The following is a 20,523-nucleotide window of genomic DNA, read 5'->3' as shown; positions in this document are numbered from 1 at the left end:
TTTTTTAAGTTCTTCATGACTTCAGAAATGGCAGCTTATAGATAGAAAGGAGATGTTATATTTTGCTGCAGTACTTGATGCCAGTGTGACTGTTCTGGGAATCTGATCTGCCAATTCAGTCTACATAATTGAAGAAGGATATGGACAAAGTCAGGGCAGAAACAAGCCACATTTGTTAAGAGTGAGGGCTCGCACCATTGCAACTGTATTTGTGGTGGAATCTCCTCAGTGGAATTACCACATCAAAACTTGCATTTTCCCCTGGGAATTTGCTGTCATTCAAACATTAATGGATTCAGGGAGGTTGAATGGTCTCTGGGCTGGATAGGAGTTCCACTTAAATGATTGCAGCGGTCATTTACCACTTAGGATATATATGAAAGTAACTGGTGCTCTATCAAAGATACAGAGCTATGCATCATCTTTGAGTGTGGCAACCTAGATGCAGCTTTGATTTTTCAGCTTCTGAAAGTTGCCCCATTTTTTTGTAGAGAATAAAATTCTCCACAAAAGGGTAGCCTGGAATTGGTGACCATGTAGTTTCTCATCTTGAGTGCAGGGAAATGGGAGAGAGCAAAGGAGATACACCAACTTCATATCTAACTGAACTGGCTGGAAAGAGAGGAGACAGGAAGGAAACAACTGACAACACTCAGTCTCACCAGAAGGGTAGGATCATTTAAAGAAAACATCAGGACTTCTGTTAACAGGAAATGATTTGTAACTCCAGAATCCTCTAAGAATAACACTTTGGCAAAAAATTCTTTTGCTAAATGCCACTTCCTTCCATATTTTTCCTGAAATGTTTAAACTAGAAGAGTATAGGGTGCTCATTGCTCAGTGGCACTAAGTGCCTGCAGCTGGATTCCCTAAATTTATGGCAACATAGGAAAGGAACAGGGTGGTGTGGTGGATTTTTAGGGAAGTCTGGGACAACCAAATGAGGAATTCCAAGAGTGAACTTGAATAAGAAACTGTGCCCTGGAATCCTGGGATTAGAAAGAGTAATTAGACTTCACGGTGGTAAAGTTGGTTTAGAAACACATCTGCCTTTGGGTCCACTCATAAGAAATTGAAAAATAACAGGAGACAGGAACGGGAAAGCTGTGTGTCAGGGCATCATTCTAATCATCTGACGTCTGCGTATTAAGAATGTTCTTTAACCTGTAGTGCTTCTTAGAAAATTCAAAAAATCTTCTATCTTCAGCCCTTTAGTTGGTTGGAGGATGGATGCTGCAGTTCCCCATTGAGTTGCTGGACACTCTGAAGAAGGAAGTGCCGAACTTTGGTGTTCGCCTGTACTAAATATGTACAGATAAGATCAATGAATACTCCCTGGAAAGGTAACAGGATGTAACATGATAGGCTGTTCAGTGGAAAGCATTATGTCTACCAAGGCACTTGGGAGGAGTTTGGAAAGAGTGGGTGGATTACAGGTTTATGACACAATTCTCTCATTCCCACTGAACATCTGGCACAATCTAATTAATAACAGAGAATCAGACCACACAAAGACAAAATTGAAGCTACTGAATTTTATTCACTGTGGCTGTTCTCAATTCCGAAAGCCAATGAGTGAGTCTAATGGATGCATGGAAGACAGCTAAATTAAGGTGAAGGCCCTGGCTTTCTATAGCAAGCATTGTATGTTTAAAGTATAATGTGTCCCTAAATCAAAATGTCTGGAAAGATGCGAATTTAAAACCATAAAAGTTGAGTTTTCAAAGACCTGTATTTTCATCTGGCTAACTTTGTATCAAACGGGAGTGAATGTTTTGGTCAAAATTGTCAAACTGGTCAGAGGCTGAAAAAGCAAACCAGTTGGTAGAATCGCATTACCATTTCCAGGTGATAAAAGCTGCTGTCTGCTGTGTTTGTGTAATGTATGGAACTTCACTCTTCAGTCTTTTGACTCTGGACAACATGCCTTTTTATATTTCAGTAATAATTATCAAAACAAATGACAATGTACACCTTTTATCTTCACCTAAACCTTTTTATGGGGGACAGCTTTTCATGTTTGAAATCATGGGGATTTTTTCATTAACCTGTCCATGGATTTAGGATATTTTTGGATGCGGTAGGATAAATTTCAGCTGCATTGGTATCCCATTCAAAATGAAAACTGTTGAGTAAACATTCTCTTTTGAAATAAAAGCTAGAAATTCAGAGACTGAGATCCTGTCGTTTAGGATGACTATAAAAATGCAGTACAACTAGCTGAATATCAGCATAAACATGCTCTCTCTGGCAATACATATCCCGGTTACAGTTTCACAGAAGGAGATGAGGAGTTTGCTGAACTATACAGACTCATTGTACCAGATGGTACCGTATGGAAGTAACACTGATCCTTTGACTCTGTTGATTTCTAATTAGGTTTCTAGTAATTAATATAGTTTGCAGGCCTTGCATGAACTCTGCAGATTACCCATTCATGTAAATGATTAACTGAAAGGGGATTACTCCTGGCGTAAGTTCAACCAAAAAAATTTTCCAGACTTGAAAAGCTGCTGCAACAGACTAGTAAACTGTAATAGAGAATGAAATATTTAACTTGTATTTGTGTAGCTATTTCATTTAGCTAGAAGTGACTTAATATCAAATGCATATTCAACCTGAAATAGTAACAGGCAAAATCCACTCATCATTGCTATTATTTTGTAGTAGGTAAGGTAAATTCTTTTTTGAAAAAAAGAATGTTTTAGAATTCTACAATTTATGTTTAGCGGCTTGTGCTGGTACGTGTAAGGTTGACACTCTCGTAACTACAATACACCAACGGCAATAAAGGCCATCACAGACCTCTGCCTAGCACCAGTTCATCTAGTACAAGCACTTGCGAGCATGCAGTCCCTTCAGGTTGGGTCAGAGAGAGACCTCCTCTGCATGCTAGTACCAGAGTTTCATAACTTTACTATTTCTTATGTTTTAAAGTGTAAAAGCACAGTGAAAAGTCAGATCTTTCTCAGCCCTTCCACATTAAAAGTCTCACCAAATAGAGAGGGACTGTTTAAAGTTACTCAGAGGAATCTGCAGATTTGAACCTAAGGCTTTAGCTGGTTTGGTATGTTCTCAGTGCTTCTTCCGTTCTCTCCTGGATCAGTCTAAGGTTGTACATAAATAGTGAATGAGCAATTCGCTTTAATTTTCATAACACAGTGAAACTTGTTTTAAACAGCTCAGGAGTTGTTCCAGCTACTTCAGCTACTGAAGGCTGATTGTCCATTGAAATCAGCAGGTCAAATATTTATTTTGTGGGAAATGGTGAGCATACTCAGAGACTTTGGACCAAATTCAGTCCTAAGGCATGCATGCATGTAGAGAAGTCTGGAATGAGTTTGCTGCAGAGGGTTGTTAATGTCGTACAAAGTTTCTGAGAATATAAGAATATAAATAAAAAGTATTTGTCCAAATGGCACTACACTACTGAGTTCTACCTGGAAGTCCAAGTGGGGTTTCCTAAACCAGGTTCTGCAGGAGACCTCCAGCTTGTCAGAGGAACTGCACCAGTTCATCTGTCCCCAGGGAGGGACCCTTCCAGCCCACCTCTGTGGGCTTTCCTGAAGGATTTTGTCTGGTCCTAGAGCTGATACTTATTGCTCTATGAATTGCCTGAGTGTAAATAGTCAGCATCGAATTAATGGATGATACAGCTGTTGTGGGGCTAGCAACATACCATCAGTGCCAGCTGAAGGCATCTCAGCAGTTTAGGCAACACTGAATTTTGGTACCTCAGTTATGAGGATTCAGAACTGGGTCAAAGCAGAAGGGGAAAGGGAAGAGACAGAGCAGGAGAGAGAGGGTAGAGAGAGCTCTTGAGAGAAAGGGTTGATCCTCCTACTTGTGCTGCATGGCTGGGAAAAACAAGGGCAGTGAGCTGGGTACAGGAGCAGGTCACTCTTCTCCCTCCCTCACTTGACTGCAGCTTCTGATAGACGTATCCTGAGCCCTTCCTCAGCATAGCTTAGCAGCAAGTAACCTGGCACTGGCAAAGTCAGCAGTGGCGTGGTAAGCATTTTTCCATCCCCCCCCCCCATCTCTTGGCCCATGCAACTCGAGGCAGCCTGCACACAAATCCAGCTAAGCAAGAAACCCCCCCAGGCAATGACATTCATACAGAAAGGAGAAACAGAGCAGCACAGATGCGCGCTAAGGAAAGGGGGAAATGAAAAACATGGCAGTGATTCATTTGCCTGTTCCTACAGAAAAGTTCCGGAAAAATTTCTTGTGCTGCCTGTTGAAAGGTAACAAGAGCCTTGCTGCTGGCTTCATTGGGGTGAGCAAAGCTGAGGAAGGGAGCTGCCTTAAGTGAAAGTAAACAAGCGTCACTGTTACTACATGCTACGGCACTCAGAATAGTAAAAATCCCTAGCATGTAAGGATCCAAGATCATGCATTCTATATAAACATTGGGCCAAGTGCCTCCCTGGCAGAGCTGCAATGACTGTACTACAGCAAGGGAAGATTTAGCCAGCATGTTTAGATTCTCTGTTATTTTAACCAGATGCTTAGGGTTTGGGGTTTTTTTTAATGGATAATAAGGGCCATTGAAAACAGAGTTGCTGCTTTGCTTGGTTTTCATTGAAAGAGACACTACTAGAGGGAGAGGAAATCCCCAAAATGATACTCTGTGATTAAGTCCATAGAATATAGGATTTCAATGTTTGCAAATCCTTTTTTTCAAATCAACTTGTGGCACTAATCCTCTAATGGCATTATTTCTTTGGAATATATGCCGGATTATAGAGTCACAATGAGGCAAAGTACAAAAATCCACGTTAATCTCTTACCAGTGGATGCTGTGTAGGATGCAACTTTAACTGTTTTGTTCCAAAATTGGTTCTCTTCTCATCCTCACCCCAGCTCTACCCAGAAGGAAGAGCAGATATAAACAAGTGTGACACTGAGTACTTGACAGATGGTCAGAAACCATTTAACTAGCTAGAAAGGAGAAGGTGTTTATTGTTTTTAAATTACAAAGCTAAGCTTGCCCTGTGCATGTGCATGACATGCTGCAAAATATGGATGCACAGATCTGTGAGGCAGGAATAGAACAAATGTTCAAAAGTACACTGCTGAGGGGAAAACAACCCCTGCAGCAAGGGAAAAGCAACCCCTGCAACAGGGCCCAGTCTAGCAGGTGAAGAGGGCCTGGCCATCACAAGTTACTGCACATTCAGGGCACAAATTGGGCTACTGCAAAGTAATGCTCATGTTTGCAGCCTAGTGCTGCCTCCTTGCTGCAAGCACCCTACTTTTCCTTGGGATAACCCTGCTGTCCTCTTTTTCTGCATTGTTACTGTAAATAGAGGCAAAGATTTGCTCTGTAGGAAGAGGAAACTAGGTCACTATGAAACTGCATTTCCCTTCTTACCAGATTACGGGGATGCTGTCATGGTGCCATGAGGTATTTTCACTATCATTCAACAGCCTAAAGTAGAGAAAGAATTTCTGAATGGGCAACACGTCACTTAGCACACTGATGTCAGCATTCAAGTTAGCACAGCCTAACCACTTTAATCAGTGCTTAACATGCTTAAGAATTTCTCTAGTTCTAGGGAGCAGAGATTATCCGATATTGCCATTCCAGATCTCATTGAACTGTGGTGGCCATCAGGCATCTCAGGCCAACAGAACCTGGCATGTGTTCACAAATGGGGATTTCCTTCTCTCCATTTCACTGCTGGCCACTTCACTGTCAAGTACAACATGGAAAGTGGAAAAGAGCTGTCAAATTCATTGAGTTCCTCACTGGCAGAAATGCTTGGGGTTTCAAATTGGCTGTGGAGCCAAGACACCTGAGGATGTGAAATGAGCCAGGACACAGGAAGGTGATCTTCCCTGGAAGATGCAGAGTTGTAGCAAGATGCGAGTATCAGGAACTGGGACAGGACAACCACTTCTGGTGTCAGAATACAGTCAAACCAACTTGGAAATCCATTCTGTTTGGGAATAGAAATGTGTACTCCATTCCTTCAGGGAAAGACTGGTCATTACTGTGTTTTTCTGGATTTTTTTCCTACTGTAAATATTTCTCAGCCTAGTCCTTCTCATGGGCAGAAAGTTTTTGCTAATGTTTACTTTAAGTTTTTCTTCTCTTAATCTAATCTCGTTGGCTTCTAGTAGCAGCCTGTGCCTCACTCCATTTTGTTTGAATTGTTTGTATGTAGACTCACGGAGACCAAATCTGTCCTCACTGCCTGGGTCTGCTCAAATGCTTTCAAATGAATCATTACAGTTTTATTGACCAGCTTTATCATTTCCTGATAAAAGCACTCTGGTTTGCACATCTTTAATGTATGTCTATCAGTGCATGGTTCCTTGTATTTAAGGAAGTAAAAATTATACTGGAACAGGTGCAGACAGAGGTAACCAGGAAAATGATAAGAGAAATGGAAAGCCTGCACATAAGGGAAGACAAGAAGAGTTTGGGTGGTTTAGCCTACTAAAGTGGAGACATCATACATTAAAAAGAACAAATGAAGCTAAAGAGATCCAGGATAAATGGTCATGCATATGTTTAAACTAGAAATCTGAACATTCACCATCATGGAAATCAGATTCTAGGGCAGGCACATAGAGCTAAAAAAAAAGTTATGGTGAAGTTTGATACATTTCTGATGTATTTATTATGGGATTATATCACAGTGTTATATCATGCTCTTGCCAACAAGGAGATTGCACTCGATAACACAGAAACCTCCGCTCATATCTCTTGTTGCCCTAAAACGAACAGCAGTGAGCTGGTCCTCTGTGGTTTCTTTCCTTCCTGAACTCTGCAACAGCCTGTGGACACACACAGAGCATTGCTCAGTCTCCAGCTCTGCTTCTGACTAGTATGGACAAAAGGGGTGGGAATACTTGTTCTGCAGGTAGTCTGGAAACCTGATCTGGAAGGTGAGTGACTCAGCCCTTTCTAACAACAGCTGTTTTAGGCCCTGCAAGGGTTGGAGTGCAGTACCCGAGCCTGTTCTGCGGCTTCCTGATTTCTCCCTTGTTAGTGCTCTGAGTGGGGACCTGATCAGAGCGTTTAAGTGGACTTCTGAAACCCTCCTAGAAAAGAGAGGCCAGGAAGAGCAACCTGAGTCTGGGAGACAGAACTGAGGGAATTTGGGAAACCTGTTGTGCAGAGCTGCTGATAACAAACGAAGACAGAAACTCTCTCGAAAGAAAAATGCATGGAAAATCTTGTTAGGGAAAGAAGTGAGGTTCATTTGCATGTCATAGCTCACTTCTGCAAGCCCTGAGTGAAACAGATCCACAAGTGTAACAATGGAAAAGACAGGTATGTTTTTTTGTCTGCTTAAAGTAATACAAAACTGGCATTGCTTTATAGCTCAGTAAATGTGCATATACACCTATTTACATTCCTTTGTATAGTTTTTGTACTTTGCTCATAAGACATACGGCTGTAATAGGCTAAGAGCGAGACTTAAAACCGTGCATCAGCTATTTGTGCATGCTCTGTCCTTGAACACTTGTATCACGGCAGACAACTTGCAACATAAAAGAACCTCCATATATATGTATATATATACCAATATATGTGTGGTGTATGTGTATATAAAAAACATTTGACATTTATTTTGACATAGGGTATAATAACATGAAAACTGTAAAACTCATAGGGTTTCTGGTATGTTCTGTGGATGCCAGTAGATTGTGCATTGACTTCTGTGTGTAGGTCTGTAATGAAGATGAGGGCTCTGCATCAGCACGGGAATCAGTTCTTGAGCTCTGGTGTATTTACAGGATCAAGATCTGAATTCACAGAAATCCTGTCTGTGAGCACAACTCATTCCCCCTGCAGTCAATGGCAAACAGTAAGACATAAAACAAATCTCTTCCACATAGTCCTTGCAAAATAAAAATAATTGCATGTCTGCTTAGTCCATATGACTGATTGCCCAGTTAAAAGCCTGTATGTGTGTGCAAATGCTAGAATTAAACCAAAAGAAGATTAATTCAGCATGTTTAGAGAAAAATAAAGAAGCTTCAGTCACAAGGCAACATTATATACTAGTGTAGTATAAACAGCAATAGGGAAAGAATGTATAAATTATTATAAAGCTGGACTTAAATTTGCCTGAGAATTAGTCACTGAAACTGAGGTCATTATAGTATTACACTGTTCCAAACAAGCTATTTGAGGAGCTTGTTTTCTTCCAGCATTGGCACACTACCAGTGCTTATAGCTCAGTATGTGGTTGTTTTCTGCTCTGTCTCTTCAGCTTTGCTGTAAGGTTAATGAGGTTTCATTTGCATGTGAGCTTATTTCCCCCTGAGCTTGGGAGCAGCTGATATTGTTTGGGCAAGGATGTCCTTGCCCTCTCTCTTGTGCATCTCTTCCTCTCACCTTCCTGACTGCTAGACAAGTTTTTGCATGAAGAATCACCTTGGTGCCAGACTGATGTGGGTTCCCCCCAGAACAGGAATGCCTCAGCCTTGCTTCTTTAATTTGGCCATAAGGCCGTGGACTGAACTTGGAGACTTAATGATAGGGGAACCAGCAAGTTAGCCTTACAACACTCAGGGGCCAGGTGGGGTGGCTTTAGGAGTAGTCTTCATTAACAAGGCATAGAGAGTGATACTTGTACCATTGAGGATTGAGACCACTGAGTCTGCAAAACTAATACTGAGTATTACCAGGTCCTTTTGAGGGAGCAGAAGTGAATACAGTCTGGCCCACTAAATAGTGCTTCACTGATATTAGTATGGAGGGAAAAGTAGGAAATTCCCTACGCATCTGCCATTATGACAGAGGATAAGCAAGAGTAAACCTTACTAAAAAAAAATTCCTCCCATGTCTGCTGATCTCCTGAAAGAAAATGCTCAGAGTTGCCAAGATAAATGTGAAGAGGACATCCCGAAGAGGTCCCCATTTGACTTTGTTATGAAACAGTTCCAAGGGAAAAAATCCTTTCCTGGAAAAAGAAAAGAGCAGCCTTCATCCATAAGAAAATTCTTCGGGGGCCTTGACTTTGTGAAATCCGAAGTCAAGGACAGAAGAGAGATTGAAGAAATGGCAATAAACAACGCTAGAGCTGATGATCAGAATGAGAAGGAAGATCTCTCTATAGAAGGTAATGCTGGTACAATAAGTAGATGTACGTGTGTATATATCCTAACTTCATTTCCTTTCCTCAATAGCCATAGTGCTGTATTTCATTGATTTTAGCTTCTGCCTTAGCCAGGATTTGCTTCTGATCAGAATATTGCCAAGGATGTGTTCTCTAGTTTGATAGCTGGCAAAAAATAAATGGGATCCATGTTGCTTAGGAGTGATAGAGCTTTTGGATGACCTCCCTCTTGATCTCTACTGTGAGACATCAGTGCTGGAGTCAGCTGATTAGTTGTAGAGCTTATTTGGGACCTTGAGCTTCGAGCAGTTGGGTTGTTTATAGTTAAGGTCCACCCTGCTGCTAAAGCAGTCTGAAGACAACAAGAACAGATGTTTCCCACCACTTGTCACTGGTTAGGGGGAGGGGAAGGGAGTGGAAATTCATTGTGTATGTCATTTTGTGCTCACAGGAATATTTCTAGCTCCACATCAGAGAAGATGAGGCTCTTTTTAAAAAGGTCCTGGAATGTGAAGTTTAGAGCCCCATCCTTTGTCCTAAGAGTTTTGGATAGGAATGGGAAAATGATGAGAGGACAGCCCTTGTAAGCAGGGATGACTGTTTGGTGCAGTTTTTGGCTGCTCATTTCTGGTTATAGGCATTAGATGATATTACTGAAGGACCGTTTTGATCGATCTGCTAAGGGATTTAGAGACGAATACAAACACAGTTTTTCTTGCTGTGCAAACTGCATTGAAGAAGCAGCTAAATGGGGGTTGCTTTGCAAAGCCAAGAACAGCAGTACTGCCTTAAGCAGAAAATGTAAGAAAATGAACACAGGCTGTCATGGAAGAAGGAGCAGGATCACTGCAGAATTGCAGCACCATTCACTGCTAACTGGTCACATGTAGTCTCCATTGCCACAGCATAGGAACAAGGCAGGCACACAGAGGTGGCTAAGAGATTTTTGTGTCCAGAATACATGCAGCCCAGAATTTTGCAAAAATTCCATGTGCAAATGGCTGCATTGGTTGTGCAAATGTCCAAAGTTGCTGGCATAAAGTAGCTTGAAGATGTGGAACAGGAGATTCTTTCATTTAGCATCAGCAGCTTCATAGTGAATTGATCTACAATGGTGTTGTCACTCAGGGTATTTATCCACTCCCAAATTGAAAATACAGCCAGGTTTACTGATGAGTTCAGTTCATTTCCTGAAATCTTCATCTGACAGCCGCAGGCAAGGTTTTACACTGTCTTAGCTGCAGAGGTAACCAGAGCCTTATTTCTCTGTTTCACAGATGAACCTGCACATCTTATTTCTGAAGCAGAGTCACCATCTGGTAAGCAGAGATTTAACCAGTTCATGCAGAAGCTGGGAAAAAAACCCAACAGCAAGAATCTGGACCTAAATAATTGTGCTTTAAGCCCAACAGATATAACAGAGCTGGGTAAATACGCATTTTACTCATCTGTACACTTAATATATTTCTTTATTTCTTATTTGCCTATTCAGTTACTAACTCACTTTTTTCCCTTCCCTTCCCTTCCCTTCCCTTCCCTTCCCTTCCCTTCCCTTCCCTTCCCTTCCCTTCCCTTCCTTTTGTCTCAGTCCTAAGACTTCTACTAAACATCTAATCTGGTGGCCCACCCCCTTAGAAATGTTCATTAATGAATTAGGTCATCATACAGGTCTGTGAAGCAGGTAAATGTCTTTATGCTGCAACTACAAATAACATGAAACAGATAAGCTTTTTTTTTTTTTTTTTTAATAGCTTCTTTACTGCCATTTCTCCCAGAACTGGAAGAGATCAGCCTGTCCTGGAATGGTGGCATTGGAGGGTCTTTGAAAGCTCTCACTGTTCAGCTCCATCATGTCAACCTACTAAAAGTTCTTCGACTTAACAACTGCAGGCTGACAGCTGATGATGTCACTTCCTTAGGTACAGGCTGACATTTACATTTATTTCTAGACTGCTTAGGTCTAATGTAATCCATCTCATCTGTTCCTACATTCTATCCCTGCTGGTTCCACACTGGACAATGTAAACTCCCAGCTGTAAAACAGTACAAGGTACTTGGGCTTATGAGTGAGCTTATTCTGATGAGTAGCTCTCCTGAGTTCATTACTCGGAACATAAAGCTTTCACAGGTAGAAGGGAGCAGAATTCAGTTCCTTTTGCAGGAAAGCATGTTTTCCCATCTAGATTAGTATTTTTGGGACTAGCTTCGAAGTATCCAATGGTGGACAGAAGAACTGAAGCAAACTGATTCAATCATAATAGGGTCAGCTTAGGTCTTCACGCTGCAGGAATGGATGCAGTGCTCATTACACAAAATTTGGTGAGATGAGATCTTCTGGAGGAAAATTAAAACCAGAAGTACTTCCTAGGAGCTTTATAACTTTTTTTGCAAGTCTGGGAGATTTTTTTTTTTCTGCTTGCTTTTTTGACTCGAATGCCTGCAACCTTGCCTTCTGCAAAGTGTGAGATTTAAGGGTTTAAAGGTGGTATGGTGTTACACACTCAGGTCCTGATGCTGAGTCATTTAACACTGGTCCTGGAGTTTACTACTGGATTGGATCTGTGATAAGTGTCCAGAAGAAGGACAAACTCAGTGGACTAGATATTCTGAAAAACTTCTGCTTATTTTGCATACTCTAAAAACTGGTCTGAGTTAAAAAGCTGGGTTTTTATGTCATTCAGCTCCAGCCTTTCTCAAGAGAGGTTCAGAAAAAATAACATGTGCAGTCATAGCTCAGAAGTGGGTCATGCTGTCTGCTGGGGAGGAAAGTCCATCTCTAAAAAAGCTGGTGAAGGTAATTGGTCTGTTTCTGCTGAGGGTCAAATCTGTGTTTCATTTTCTATGAGATTTTTTTCATACTTACTTCATTCCTTTTCAAACTCTTTTTTTCATGCTCTTTTTTTTTCTGCATTTTACTCTCTACATTTTCAATGAATTTATTCTGTTTATTCTTATTCTCTGCCATTTCTTCCCCCTCCTGGATTGCCTTTTGCTGAGACAGACACATAACTGATCATAAGAGTTGAATTTCCCATTTGAGATGTGGAACAGCAGCAGTCTGTTTGCATTGATTTTTGGCTGCAATTTTGAAGAATATGTGTGTTTGGTGATAATATGTTTAGGCCAGACATGCCTGCTTGACTATGTCCATGTGTGCCTGTGGAAATGTAGGTGTTTGTGGACTCACCTACATTGTGAGGGTGTAGGTGAGGTGTACAGGGTGTACATTCTGCTTAGAAAATAAGGGCCTCAAATATAACATTGTATCAGCCTGTCCTATGTGACTGCTCTGAGCAGGTGCTGTGAGAGGTGGTAGGAAACCATTCCTTGAGTTATAGTCCTTTATTTTATGTTTTGGGTGGAAGATGTATCTGGAATGCTAGTCCCAATATCAAATAGAAACAGGCTATGCTGTAGAGGTAAAACTACTGAACTGTAGAGCATTGTATAGTGTTCAGGATTAAGGCAAATATTTTTTTAAAAAAAGCTAAAAGCTAAGGGATGTCTCTTTCTCTGAAACTGGAAAGGGACATGTCCCTTTCTCCACTAACAGAGTTAATTATTTTTGTATTATAAATATTTTATCAAGAATTAATTCTGAAAACACTCAGACATGAAAAGGTTTTCTTATTAAAATATAACTCAATTATTAGACTGATGACAAGACTTTAGATTAAAGATTTGCTCTGTGACGCTTTGAAATTGCATTTGCAATGGTCTGATTAATTGATCTTCCTTGGAAACTAGTTTATGCAAATATCCATCTTCCTCTCCTCTCTGCAAAGGAATTTAGGAAGCTAGATAGCTAGACTTTGCAGCAGGATATTGGTATTCCAAAGAAGCACTAACACAGTTCAAATTGTCAGGTGTATCAAGGCTGGAAACAGGTAATTTTTCATGGGAATTTTTCATGGGAAAAGATCATGGGAAAGTTAATTTGGCTCAAAACAATGCTCAGCTTGCTTGATTCCTTATGAAATTAGTAAAATTTCTGTAAGAAATGAAGTTTTTAAAGTTTAAAACACAGCTATGGAAACCTTCTTTCATTCTGTCCAAAAGAACATGTGGACACACTGCAGAGGATTTTTTAAGTTTACCAAATAAAATACAGCATAATTATACAGGACAGTAAATTCAGACTTGTCATATCTATTGCTTTCCCTATAGAATAGACTTTCTGGGTCCTCACACAGATCTACAGTGATGGTCAAGCAATCTGATGAGTATTTGGGAACCTGCATAAATTTAGGGTCTCTGTGTTCTGTGACAATGACTTGTGATCTATATTGCTTCTGTTAGACAAGGTGAGAATTTACACAACATTCCTGCAGTAGCATATACCAGTTTTTCTAACGAAATACAAAATGTAATAATTACAGAATTAAATGGTTAATATTCCCCTTTTATATTTTCTAAAACTTTATTTTTGTCTTGTATTGAAATTGATAGGTAGAATGAATCACCTTAGACTTCTTTTATAGGAGAAGCATTTGAAATTGTTCCTCAGCTTGAAGAACTGGATTTATCGTGGAACGGTAACATAGGTGGAAAACTCTCTCTTCTTACAAAAAAACTCCAGAGAGGCTGCAAGATAAAATTTCTGAAAATTACAGATTGTAACCTTACGGCAAAGGATGGAGAATCCCTTGGTATGTGTATCCATAGAGCTGGGCTGAAATCCTGACTTCACAAAAATGTAACTCATTTGACTCAGGTTATGGCCAATACTGTTAAGCTCGTTACTGTTTGAAAGTTGTTTAACTTCAGGCTCTGCATTATAACAGTATTTAAACTGCAGTATTGGTATTTATTGCACTTGCTTCCAAAGAAAAGTGTCTCTTTCTAATTGTATGAGATAGAGTTGAGAAGAACTGCATCTAAACTGCAGTCTGACTGGCTCGGTGGTCCAGGATTGCTGGATCCTTTAAGACCCTGAGGAAGTCCTGTAAGCCAGAATTTCCAGAATTGATTGCCTAAAGTTAAATAGCTAAATATGTCATGAGCCATGGGATGGGAAAGAAGAAATGAGGGATGGGAATACTTGGCAACCATTTACCACCTGTCCCTTCTTTGTTCTCAGCAAAGCTTAATCCCATGGGCTCTGTTGAACTGATTCTGTGTTTTAAAGACACATTTTATCACTAAGAGAAGCCCCTGTTCTTGCTTCTCATCTCCAGATCAGAACCTGAACTTCTGTATTTTTTATTAGATTTTTTTTCTCATCATATTCCTTCTTTGTATTGCTGTATTTTTTTCTCATTGTCCTTATATTTTTCCACTTCTATCTTCATACAGGTTTTTCACTGATTTTTCTTGACTCCTATCTTATCTTTGTTTTGCTATATTTTTTTTCAGTAGAAGCGGAACTTAGTAAGTCTAAACCACACATACAGGCAAACCCAGCCTATCTCTTCCTGTTTGTCAAGGTGCTATATTTTTTTGTGTTCATCTGTGTATACCAGACAATTATGAACTCTGATTTTATTTTCTTCTTTCTCAGCACAAATTCTAAATGTGATCCCAAACCTTGAAGTGCTAGATCTCTCTATCAACAAACACATTGGCTGCAGCATGAAGATTATCGCTCAGGATCTGAAAAATGTGCCAGGCTTGAAAGAGTTAAACTTGCATATGTGTGGATTAAAGCAAGATAGCCTTCAGGGCTTAGGTTAGAATTTACATTCAGAAAGACTTTCATTCTGAATAAGCTGTACATATGAAACCTATTTAAGAAATGCAGTAAGGTGGTGTTTTGCTAATGGTTTGGCAGTATTAATGGGCAAAGGTTCTCTGCTGGTTTAGGATTGATAAAGACTACAGAGACTTTCATTTATCTTCCCTGAACTCAACCATGTGAAAGTCAGTGGGGAGAGTCACCCTTCACGCCATTTATGACACACATCTTAGGGAAGATTAACGTCTCTCTGGATGTGTTTGTGCTGTCTCCAGACAGAACATAGAAGAGGGCACACACAAGCTAGCTAACTTTTATAGAACTAATCTCACCTTCAGAGGGGAATCCAAATTCACCACTATCACTTAATGAATGTCCAGTGAAGCCATGTGAAATGGGCTTGTTATCTGTATCTGTCCCTTGTGGAGATCTTGTCCATAAGACAAAACTACAGGCACTCATTAGCACTTCCACTAGTAATCTCAGCAAAAGGCTGAAGACTGAATGGACATGGAGGGTGAACTGTTCAGACCTGGTGGGTGAGCTGGCTTCACCTTCACCTGCTCTTTTAGAGAAGGATGAGGTTGCATACTTTGTGGCATTACTGTATAGCTGTTGTGATTATACCCTGAATATTAGTCTGAGAGCTTTGCTTTCAATAGCTTGTGCAAACTTTGATATCAAAGCAAGTAAAGTCATGACCTGTGCTGTTGTGACAGCCATGTTCACTTTTCCATTTCAGACACTGCTTTACAGCACCTTGCAGAGCTAAGAAAATTAGACATATCATGTAACAAAGAGATTGGTGGTGGCTTTAAAGACGCAACAGCTCATTTGGCCAGCTTGAAAAATCTTGAAGTCCTTGATCTTCACCAGTGCAGTGTAACAGAAGAGGACATGACTATTTTGTGTAAGGACATGGTCAAGAAATCCCTTAAGAATGCATGGTTTTGACTTCTGAAAATAGGCAGAAGAGATTCTGCCTCACCCATTCTAGCAGGTTTCTATACTCTGGGGAGATGGTTTTTTCAGGCAGTTCTGGAGGTGCAGTGTGGAGGATAGCTTTCTTGATCAACATGGAATGATCCTTTGCTATGTCAAAGGAAGTCACGCAGTGGCTGATGCCATGTAGAACTAAGGACCTGAATCTGCCAAGGTTCAGACCCATGATGTGAATTTAGGAACTGTCACCAAGCACTGCTTTTGTTGAGAAACAGTGACTTTGGAAATATCCAGGGAAAGTTCCCCTGTTGATAAAGACTGGCATGGATCCAAAGGGTGCATGTGCATGTGAATGTAACTGCCTAAATCCCCTTAGTGAACTCTACAGTCAAGTAGAGAGTAATGTTAGGAGACTTTGCACTTCTGCTATTCTCTGCTTCATGGAGAAACTGAAAACTATAGGCTGCAGGCTGAATAGATCAAGCTCTTCATAACTACTATTAGGAGGAAATACACATTTCCCCTTCAATCAGAGACAGCTTATTTTCTGTGTACTTTCCATTATCACAGCTTTTTGACATTTTTCTTTTCTCTTTAGAACAGCATGACTCAAAGCCTATATTACTTACATCTTATTTTCCATTATAAAAAAAGAAAATATGAAAAGCTGCTGATAAAGCAATGGGAAACATTAACTATTAGTAATGTTGATTGTGATTTTTGGTACACATAGTAAAACCAACAGAGAATAACCACATTAATGTACAGTAGCAGTGAAGACATTTGGAAATACACCCCCTACTCATTCAATGATAAATTTCCTACTTGACCTTGAAAATTTCAACGGGAAGCCACATTCTGACACCCTTCCATGCAGTGCATAGTTTCTAATTTCCTAAATACTCCTGCTGGAAATGACAATGCTATTTATAGAGTAAAATATTATTCACTATAAATTTGAGTGTCAAAACTTGGCCTTGACTTTTGAATTAATTTAGAAAGAAAAGAAATAACATTAAATAAATATGTAGCTACACATACTTTTTCTAGATCAGTGACTGTCTAACAAATATTTCTTGTTTTCTAAGCCCAGGTGATACCTTTACTCTCCAGTCTTCAAGAACTGAATTTGTCCTCGAATAAAAACATAGGAGTCTCATCTGATCCTCTTCTCGGGAGGCTCAGATTTTTACCAAAGTTGAAGTCTGTGGCCATCAGCAATTGCTGCTTAAAAGAAGAGTCCTTTTTGTCACTAGGTAGGAATGATTTTTAAAGAGTGTCAGTTCTCTATGTATCTCTGTGGGACAGAGCACTTCATTCTCTTTCAGGTGAACTCTGAAGATCCATAATTATATTATGCTACAGGTCCTGAATGAAAAAGTAATTGCCTTGCCCTTGGTTCTGGTTGCCTTCTGACAAAACCAGTGCTTCGTTTGACCTGATTATAAGGGATAGCTGAGAGCTGAGCGGTGGGAATACTACAGGGCCAGGTGGAAAAACCATTGTAAGTCTTCATCATTATGCCTGACTGGGTAAAGTCCTTTTAGTTCTTTGTCTGACAGTGAGCTTTCAAAGATTCCCCAATTTTAGAAGAGGAAGTAGCAGAATGTGATTTCATAGTAGGCTGGAATTTTAGTTTGGTTGTAACACTGTATTTGCAGTTCACTAAGGTAAAACTTTGACTGAAGGTTTTTCACCTCACTAGAGGTGAAAAGCTGGCTTGGAGCTAAGCGTGATGATGCAATGGAGAAATTGAAACAACGATTGCAGTAATGGGAGGGAGACTGCGCAGCCAAGAAGAAAAGTCAAGCTATGCCCAGTCTAACACAGGATATGTAAATTCAGCTTCAGTTGCCTGCTTATTGCAGATCTCAGTGGATTAGTGGCTACACTGTGTTTTTGATAGAGGTTCCATATGGCACATAAAAACTAAGTACAGAGGGATCTATTAGTTACTGTATATTATGCAGTTATTGTATGTTACTCACTGTTTATTAGTGATATTGAAATCCACAGCAAAACTTGACTGCCTTCAGCAGAAGCAGTATCAAACTAAACTGACCTGAGGTCTCCACAGGAAGAGTACTGTATTACTATATTACTATTATATCATTACTACTGTATAGGAGTGATGTCTTGGAAATCAGTTTTGTCAAATTATACAGTGCATTTTACCTTACATGGTGAGTTCTTTAAATAAATACAAAATCATTAAAAAATTAACTTCTTATATTAAATTGATTTCAATGGGGTAAAGTCTGTGTAAATTCTGTGAAGTCAGGCCAGTAACATAAGCAGAAACAAGAGAAACCTCTTCAGAGATCCCTTAAGACTTGATAAATAGGTTTTTATCAGCGTTATATTATTTAAAGATACAAGAGTTCTTTTTTTTCTTTGTCTGAATATTATTAAGATCAATTAAGTCATTCTAACCACAAGTAGGCAGCCCATTAGGAACCTATTTACAGGTAAATCGGCAGCGAGGTGTCTATTGAGCCCATGTTGTTTTCTCTTAGTAAGCAGAAGTTACTGGTCTTAATCTTTTCAGCTGAGGCTGCCCTTCACCTTCCTGAACTGGAGATATTAGACCTTTCTTGGAATAAGTGCGTTGGTGGGAACCTAAAGCTGCTTTTGGAGGTGCTAAAGCTTGCAACGGAGATTCAAGTGTTAAGACTGAGCAGCTGTAACTTGGTGGCTGAAGATTTGGCACTTCTAAGTACGTATAACATGGTATTTACTAGCAGTCAAGGAGCCAGGGTATTTAGACCACAATTCAGAAGGGACTTGTTCCGAGGACTGGGCAGGTTCTTGCATAAATCAGATGAAAAGATGGAAAATACAGTGGTATTTTTCCCAGAAAGGGTTTTCATGTTGCTGAAGGCTGTGTCACATACATGCAAAAACTGAAAAGGATTAAAAATTAAAGGAATCATTTTAGCAGAGCTCTGTGTATAAATATAAAAAGGTAACACCCAGAAAAATATGTTTTGAGTGTATTTTTTATTTCAGGTTTTTAAAGCTGCCTTTAAGCATTTTTATTTTGTTCAGTTGCTGTTCTGGCATTCAGTAATTCATGGGGAACCTACATGCTGACAGCCAGCAATAGAGGCATTACCAACTTTCAGTCCATTACTTGTGACTCTGGAGTCACACTCTTATGGGAGAATTAAAATAGAAATATTTTAGTCCACTCTTCAGCAGCTGCTGAGAAATGCTGGAAAATAGGAACCCAGTGAAAGAATAAATTCTAGGATCCTTTTAAAAATCTGTTCATTTTAAAAATATTCTTTTGACTCTGTGGGCCCAGCTTATGGGTTCTGAGTATGTGAGACTGGCAATACCTGTGTAACAGCTATTAAGGCTTGTAGGCTGAAGGCTGGTGAGATGGAGCCTGAATGTTTTTGACTTTACAAATGTCACCATTGGTGGGCGGCTACTTTGCCAATTTTACATTAAATTCCCAGTTCCCTCAAGGGAAAATGAGGCCCACTACCCTCCTACACTGTGTGGTGGCTGTTGTAATCATGTATCCTCATCTAGTTTTGCTTTTCTCGTTCTAAATTTCCCTGCAAGGCCTGTCTGCCTTTCTCAGTTGGCACTTGATATAATCTCCTTCCAACTGACTCACAGGTTTTCAGGTTGGCACAAACTTTTAACCTGACACTTCTATTCCTTTAGAATTGCCTGTGCTGTAAATGTTGTACACACCTTCAGCTGTGATAAAATAGCCTTTCTGAGGCAAACAGCAAGTGATTGACACATTTTATATTGCTAGGAGTTGAACCTTGCTATGTTTGAATGCTGAAAGGCCTTAAATGACATGGTATTAAAATACCACTCTTCTTGTAATCCTTTAAAGCAATTGTAGGGAATATTGATTGTCTGTTTGTGGCTGTCATTTCTTTCAGTGTCACTGACGCAGGATGGTCATCTAGCCAGATTACAGAAGCTGGATTTGAGTTATAATGACAACATCTCTGATGAAGGGTGGTCCGTTTTCTGTAAAGGCTTGGCAGTATTCAAAGAACTGTCAGAGTTAGATGTCAGCCTTCGCCCATCATCTTGCCGTGACTGTGGGATGTGGTTCAGTGAGTTGTTAGCAGCACTGACAAAGCTACCTGCATTGGCAGAGCTGGGGATGCAAAGATGGGTCCTTTCAGAATCACAGCGGAAACAACTGGAAAGCTTTAATCGAGACAACGAAAGAAGCATTCGTTTTGACTTTTGATGGAGTTTGAAGGTTTCTGGAAGGCCTTTCGCAAGCTGCACATGAACTAAGTCTTGTCTCTGACTTAGAATACTGTCCCAATTTTTCCTCATCTCTTTTCTTGAGAACTCTTGAAATTGTTCCAAAAAATACATAAAACTGTTATTTAACCTTCTAAATACATAGATCCGTAATAACATATTCTTTCCTGTTCCCTGGGCCATGCTTACATAGCTATCTGAATCTACTACATGGGCTTAATTTTAGTGTTGTGAATACTGCTATGTCTGATGTTGAAAGAACAGTGAAAATTTCAGATAGCTGCATTCCACATTTGCCAAGAGAGAGAAGCAGCTGTGACATGCACGAATGCATATGGGTGAGCAGTCTTGTGTGCATAACGAAGGTGCCTTTTATATTCAAATACTTGAATCCTCTATGTTTTAAATTTTAGTCTCTTCTCCCTCAAAACTTTGGCCTCTTCATGAATGTATTAAAGCTACATAACTGAGAGCTGCTTTGCAAAGCATCCCAACAATGCAGGACTATGTATTAATCCAGTACGGAGAATACACAGGGATGCATTCTTGCTCTGCTCTGATGGTGCCTCCTGATGG

At 40.0% G+C, this 20,523-nt stretch overlaps 1 protein-coding gene across 1 annotated transcript; it reads left to right on the top strand.

Annotated features, from left to right (window-relative positions):
* Positions 1 to 7,275: 7,275 nt before the first annotated feature.
* Positions 7,276 to 19,927, top strand: LRRC31 (leucine rich repeat containing 31). Its single transcript, XM_062583027.1, has 10 exons — positions 7,276 to 7,288; positions 8,829 to 9,086; positions 10,361 to 10,510; positions 10,835 to 11,002; positions 13,565 to 13,732; positions 14,584 to 14,751; positions 15,500 to 15,667; positions 16,788 to 16,955; positions 18,248 to 18,415; positions 19,608 to 19,927. Exons 1-10 carry the CDS (start codon positions 7,276 to 7,278, stop codon positions 19,925 to 19,927), a joined length of 1,749 nt encoding a protein of 582 aa, XP_062439011.1.
* Positions 19,928 to 20,523: the final 596 nt, after the last annotated feature.

This window comes from Rhea pennata, chromosome 9 (assembly GCF_028389875.1).
Source record: "Rhea pennata isolate bPtePen1 chromosome 9, bPtePen1.pri, whole genome shotgun sequence".
Lineage (NCBI taxonomy): Eukaryota > Metazoa > Chordata > Aves > Rheiformes > Rheidae > Rhea > Rhea pennata.
Note: the sequence above shows the minus strand (reverse complement) of the source record. Positions and strands in the feature narration are given on the sequence as shown.